General features: G+C 43.4%; 1 protein-coding gene across 1 annotated transcript; it reads right to left on the reverse strand.

Moving 5' to 3' along the window:
* Positions 1-1691: 1691 nt before the first annotated feature.
* On the reverse strand, positions 1692-3856 carry LOC122031805 (DELLA protein DWARF8-like). Its single transcript, XM_042590955.1, has one exon. It carries the CDS (start codon positions 3702-3704, stop codon positions 1887-1889), a length of 1818 nt encoding a protein of 605 aa, XP_042446889.1. The 5' UTR covers positions 3705-3856; the 3' UTR covers positions 1692-1886.
* Positions 3857-7310: the final 3454 nt, after the last annotated feature.

Below are 7310 nucleotides of genomic sequence, written 5' to 3' on the forward strand. Positions count from 1 at the left end.
TTAGGAGCCAAGAACCAGGGAAAAAGACCCCAGAGCAGGCCCTCCGACGCTCAAGTCAGGTCTTTTTTTCCCCAGAAAAATAGTAAAACGCAGAAAGTAGAAGACAGATGTGAAAAAGTGAGTGAGCGTACCTGCATAAGGAAAAGGACCCCCTCTTTTTATATGGCAGTGTGTATTTCTGACGTCTGACAAGTGTCAGGGAATGTCGGATGTCAGACTTTGTCTAGCGGTGGGTGATGCGTGGCCCCCTCTTATAGGTTGAAGGAATGTTCTATTAGCAGCGAGTTACAGACCGCTAGAATATTCCCTGACACACAGCAGTTATTCTCTGACAGGTGATTACGATTCTCTGACTCAGTTGTCATTTTTGCTGATCGGGCATAGGCAAAAGATCTCTTAACAACCAACAGTCGATGAGCTTGACCTGGATATATCTGAGTAGTCCGCCGTATCCTGGCCGGGTGTGATAGGTTCTTATATGTGGGTCTTCTTGAGAAAACTAGACCGGTAGAGATAGTTCCCGCTCTTCCTTCCCTGTTGCTTATGCCATCAGTCTGAGTTCCCAATCTAATCATCTCGACCAAGCCATCGATCTAAATTCCCAATATGGTCCTCCCGACCGAGCAATTGATCTGAATTCCCAATCTGATCCTCCCGACCGAACATTAACTGGTTATCAGCTTCTAACAGGTACAACCCTTCTGTTGAGTGATATGCCCCTTCGACCTCTACCTGCCACGTCCCCTGGACTTCTGACTACTACTACCCTTAACTTCTGACCGTCACATGACCTTGACTTTTGACTGCCACATCTCCTTAACCTTTGACTGCCACATCCCCTTGACTTCTGACTGTCACGTACCTTTGACTTCTAACCTCCACATCCCCTTGACTTTTGAATACCACGTCTCCTTAATCTTTGATTGTCATGCCCCCTTGACTTCTAACTGCCACGTACCCTTAACTTCTGACCTCCACATCCCCTTGACCAGACCCTACCATTATGCACCGTATCACTATCCATTGTTTATTTTGACTTCTTTAAATGTATTAAAATGTTATTAAAAAATTGACTAAATCTTATGTAATATTATTCATATGTTCTACATGCCTATAAAAAATAGAAGATATAGTAAAATGATAGAAAAAAAAATTAGATTATCAGGAAGATAAAATATAAATGGTACATGAAAAAAATACACCCTTTAGTAAATATAGTAAAAGAAAATACCTCTTTAAATAAATTTAAAAAATATAAATGCGTTCTTTTGGTAAATTGTCAAAGAATTTATAATAATGTAAAAGAATGGAGTTCAAATCTGGATTTTGACTTTAGTAGTTAAATTAAAAAAAGTTAAATTATATAAATCGGCGGTTGTAAAAAACGGAGAAACAAATTTACTTTCCACGATTAAAAAGATAAATTGCATGCATTAGTATCATCAAAATTATTTTAAAATTTCAAATGCAATTGGGATGAATTGAAAATCAACCTGCAAAAAATTAACATCGATGAAAAGAATAGAAGTGAAAGCCCATCCAAAAAATTTCAAATGATGCGTGATTTAAAAATTTTCCAAATCTAAATAATCCCGAGAGTATATTTAAAAAAAACACACTTTTTTTTTTCTCGTCTTGCCGTAATGTACACGATTACAATTCCAGGTTGAGGTTTACCAGCACTCCGAACGGCAAAGCAATTTTGATTTTTTTTATTGTTTTGAGAAAAAAAAAAAAAAGGCACGGAAGGCGGAACAGACACGCCACCAACCATTGCCATACTCCGCCAATAACTACAAGGACAGTGTGGACCCACCCGACGCGGTGGCGCCGCACGAATAGGACCGGAGATGCTTGCGCGACAGAGACAGCGACAGTGACCTTGGTCAAAGAGCGAAGTCGGCGGCGGGGCCGACGCGCCAGGCGGAGGTCGCGATTAGCGGTCGGGTGTGCCAGCCGAGGGTGAGGCAGCCTTCCGCTTCCTCCACTCGGAATCCGTCGCCGCCGGCGTAGAGGGCGAGGAGCATACTCGCTTGCTTGAAGGCGTTCGATCCCAAGTGCACGGGCTCGAACCCGGCCTGCGCCATTCGGCCTCGCCATCGCCCCAGCGTTTCGTGCCGCTCGGTCCGATCCGTGCCCTCGCTCGCCACCACGTTGCAGATCTGTCGGCCTAGGTAGGCATCCGCCATCGCCCGGTGCCGCTGCTGCTCCTCCAGCTCCCCATCGGCCCCGGAGTCACCGCCGTTTTCTAGTGAGTCGAACATGCTCGAGTAGTAGTGCAGCGCCTCCGTGAAGCGCTCCAGGAACGTCCTGCCGTTGTGGTTCGCCTCCTCCTCCACCACCGTCACGATCCGCGGCCGCAAAGCCCTCACCGTCCCTAATACCTTCTCCATCGCCCCCGGTCGCGCCAGCAGCTGATGAAGTTCCATCACTGAGTTCACGGCCACCGCCTCCTCCACTCCATCGCGGTCGCGCCTCTTGCCCTCCGGCTCGAGCAACATCTGGGGCTCGAGATCGGCGAGGCTCGAGGCTACAAAGCCGCGGAAGTGGAAGTCGATGCCGATACTCTCTGCGAGCATGGACAGCTTCCAGCCCACCTCCTGTAACGCGTCGGAGTTGTCCGGTTGCGGCGGGCCGATGCCTGTGAGGCGGAACGAAGGTGGCCCGCCGGGGCGAAGCGCCAGCGCCTGGAGCAGCGCCGGCCACTGCATCCCCTGCTTTAGCCCAAAGTCGATGACGTGCACCTGGCGGAAGCCGGTGAAAGCCTCGAGGATGGCCTGATTGGCTGTGAAGTGGGCGAACTTGAGGTAGGGCGCGCTCTCGTAGAAGTGCGAGTGGAGGAGGTCGAGGGCGACACGATCCGCCTGGGGAAGGGGACTATGTCGGTAGATTCGGCGCGCGAGAGCTTCAGCGAAGTAACCGGCCACTTTCCTCATTGGGCCGCTTTGGGAGGCAGCGAGCATAGAGATCTGCTTCAACAGGGCGTCCGCCGCCTTGAGGTTCTCCTGCTGCACCGCCTCCGCCGACGCAAGCAGGGCATGCACCAGGCGGACCCCAGTCTCCTGCGTGTCCACCACCACCACCGGAAGCGCCTCGGTTGCCGATTTCAGCGACGAGGCCACCTCCTTCGCTGACGAAGACGAGGACGAAGAAGAGCAAGTCCTCATTCGTTTCGGATCTCTCGGAGACAAGATCTTCTCAGACTGTTGCTCCGTGTCACAGACAACTCGCCCAACGGAGGCGGCCGAAACGACCGGCTTGAAGTCGTGTAGGGCGGATGCCCGCGGGGGAGCAGCGGCGGAGGGCTTCGCGGCAGTGGAGCTGTGGCCGTTGCCTCTGCTGGCTGTGGCGGTCGGGGGAAGGAGTTGAGCGCAAGGCGGTGCGTTGAGCTCAGAGAGCATGCTATCGAGCCAGGCGTAGAGATCAGAGGGATCATAGTGGACGGTGTCCGCGGCGATCTGTGGGAGATGAGAGGCGTCGTCGCTGGACATGGCGACCTCCAGCTGCGCCAGCTTCTGAGCTACGTCCGCCATGTCCGACGCCCGCACCTTGTAGCCGAGGGCCGCCAGCAGCTCGTCCACGCCGCACTCCATCTCGTCGCCTGTCCTCATCACCGGGACCATCTTCCCCTTCGCTATCTCCGGCCCCATGTTCATCGGGTCATCGCCTCCCATTCGGCCGGCGTCTTCATGCTCTCGTTTCATGCTTATTAATCACTTCCTTTCCGGATTCACTTCACTGCTCTGCTCTTCTCCTCTCCTCTCCTCTTCTCCTCTGGTGATAAGCCAGCATTTCACAGGCAGATGGCCGGGCCAGACCGACTCCGCATCTATTTATTTTAACAATAATAACAAAAGCCAGAAAGAAAACAATATTCTCATGAATTTAGTTTACATCTTTGTAGGAATATACACGTTAACGGTTGTTCTTGCCCACGGACAAAGAATAAACGATTTTGATATTATCTAAATCGTATACTCAATTTTATAATATCCAAATCATATATTGTATTAAATCAAACATTTTAAGATATGAATTTTAGCTACCGCATATTGTACATTATTTTTCTCTACTGCGATAATAAACTTAAAAACTTTAGTCAGTAGATAATAAACTTAAAAACATTAATAGTTCCAGAACAATCGTGAGCACTTTCTAATATATACAAATAGCCCATCAGAGACTAAACTAAATTATTAAATTTAAAAAATTTAAATAATTACTTTAAATCAAAATTAATATATTATTTGAAGCCTCCTAATGTATTCATACATTTATATTTGAATTAATAACATAAATTGAGAATAATAAAATTTTAAATTTATGAAGACTCGATGGAATTTATAGCAAGTTTATTATAATGCTTAGGACCATCAATGGATTCTTAAGAATCCCTTCATGGAAAATATCAAGCCTCTAAATTTTTAAATGTCGTAGATCCATGAAACTCTTATTCATTACAAATCAAAAGTAATATATTCATGAAAATCTCCTTAATATATCATACTTTCGTATCTAAATTTAATATTATAAATTGATAGCGATAAATTTTTAAATTGATAGATCATAAATTTAGAGATATACTCTCAATTTAATTTAATTTAATTTATGCTATTAAATTTAGATCCGATAAGTATAAATATATTAAAAGGGTTTCTAACAGTATATTAATCTTAATTTAAAATGATTGAGAGTTATTTGAATTTATCAGTTAATTTTAGACTAAATTAATACAGATTGATATATTATTTAAATATTATAAAATTGACTAATAATATCAAAACTGACTTACTTGCTTACATGATTTAATAAAATCTTCATTTATCTTTTATTTAATCTAAGATTAAGCCGCTTATATCAATGCTTGTATTAATCTAATATTAAGCCACTTAATTATATAGAGAGATTGTGTTAAGTAAACATAATGCTTGGCGAGTATTCTATCGATGTCATTTCTCAATCGACCTTTTTATCCGATTGTCAGTCTTGCTTTAAGGAATCTAGATATTCTGTGAAAATATGGAAAAGAAAATTGTGTAGAAGATAAAAAATTATAATCAACTGTTATTCCCTTATTCTCTGATCATTACCAGTCCACCCAACCTTCTCAGTCTCGACACGTGTGTATCTCATCTTGCTCGCCAAGATTCTGATTCGCCATCCGCTTGGACAATGTTTCAAGCAACACTCGCCTTTGTTAACACGTGGCACGTCAGTGTGGTCATATCTTTTCCGTTTCGTTTCCAAAAGACGACGAAGCTACGTCAACGATCTGTACTCGAACTGGTAGCCTGGAATTTACCCGTTAGCATACCTACTGTGTAATTGGACATCAGCAGGCCTGCACGATACACGCCGCACTGAGCCTAGATTAAATTAAAGTTTGATATTTAACTGCATTGAAACTCGATGGGATTATATATATATATATATATATATATATATATATATATATATATATATATATATATATATATATATTTTTTTTTTTTTTTGATATGTTCAGCTATATTTTATGTATGACCGTAAATGATACATAAAAATTATTTTATTTATTCTCTCTTCCCTTCAATCCTGTTTTCAAAATATCACCGAGCGAAATTTCTCAATTTCTAAATTTTCCTCGCCGCTCTCTCTCTCTCTCCTTCCTTCTCCATCATCGTCATCTTCCGTCGCAACTGACTAAAGCTCCCCAAACTGTGTGTCAAACACAAAGGCGACCTTGGTGTAAAAGCCTCCCTTTCTCCACTCTCAATCGTAAGTTTTTCTCCTCCAATGTCTATTTTTCAGCTCTGTACAATTTTTTTTTTTTTGCATCATATATATATCCTACCAAGCACAAACCCTAGTTGCTATGCTATCAGTTTTTTGCTTATATAATTTGTAGGTACTTGGTAGGTAACTTGCTTATATAGTTTTTTGTATTATCAGAAGAAAATATTTCACTTTATAGCAACTACTTGGTAAGTCGTTTCATTTTTCAAAATATTGTAGTCGCTACTTGGAATGATAGCTGCTACAACGTTGTAACAGCTAACTCGACGGTTAGCTGCTACAACGGTGTAGCAATTAACCGTCGAGGTAGCGTTATAACATTGTAGCAATTACTTGGAATGTTAGCTGCTACAACGTTGTAGCAGTTATTTGGAATGATAGCTGTTATAATGATGTAGCAGCTAACTCGATAGTTACCTACACGTTGTAGCTATTGGATCGATTATGCATGTGAGAGAGGGTGTGAATCATGTGGTTTTAAAAACTTATTTTAACATTTTTTTTAAACACGAGTGCGCGCAACAGAAATTAAAAAAATGAAGCAGCACAAGAAAATACAAGCGGATTTACTTTATTCGGAGTCTTCGACGACTCCTACCCCAAGGCCTAGGTCCCGCGGACCTATCGTCTGGTAATCCACTAAAAACCTCTTCCGATACCTCCAAAAGAGGGAATCGAATACAAAGAAGTTTAGAACAAGTGCAACACCCTACACTTGTCCTTTTGTAGTAATTAAATACACAAAATAAAATTTTACCGATACTTAGAGATTGATGTTGAAGTGCTCGTGTCGATATCGGTCTGCCAGCCGCAATTGAAACTACTCAGAGCAATTGTCAAGCCCAGCAGCTTCGCAGCAAAGTCATAGCAGGAGCCTGGAGCAGTCAGAATTTCAAAAGAACTCGTAGTAGCTCATTTAGTCGTTGTGTTTCAATGCCTCCTCGAGATAGCCTTATAAAAGGCATGGAAAGCGCCTCCAATGAGGCAAGATCGATCCCGATAAGTTCGGTGCTTATCCATGAATTCGTCCAACATTTATCCTGCAGAAGGTTCCTTCCATAGTCATGGAAGATGCCTTCTATGAACAGTACGAAGGGGCCTTCACTGTTTGAAGGCGCCTTTGGACACTATTCATTCGAAGGCAATTTTCTTCCTTTTGCCCTGCAAAGCAATGTTAGTCCAAAATACCCTGCAAGAAAAGTATTAGGACAATTTAATAATAATAAAGAGTAGTATTAATTAGTTCCTATCCTCCCAGGACCAGGAACTAGTCAAGGTCTCTGCTTAGGGAACCCAAATGGACCTAAACTAGACCGATGCCTACTGTCCCTTCAACCGGGGTGCATCCTCATTTGGTTACTCTCCTTCAGTGACTTACCTTAACTTACCAGTTTGCCAAATATCCGGTCAGCCCATCAACCTGTCTGGGCTCCGTGCTAGCTATCCAATCGACCCGTCGACCTAGTTGGACTTCGTACCAACTATCCGGTCGGCCCGTCGACCTAGCTGGATTTCGTACCAACTATTCGGTCGGT

The sequence above is a fragment of the Zingiber officinale genome, chromosome 11A (assembly GCF_018446385.1).
Source record: "Zingiber officinale cultivar Zhangliang chromosome 11A, Zo_v1.1, whole genome shotgun sequence".
NCBI classification, from domain to species: Eukaryota; Viridiplantae; Streptophyta; class Magnoliopsida; order Zingiberales; family Zingiberaceae; genus Zingiber; species Zingiber officinale.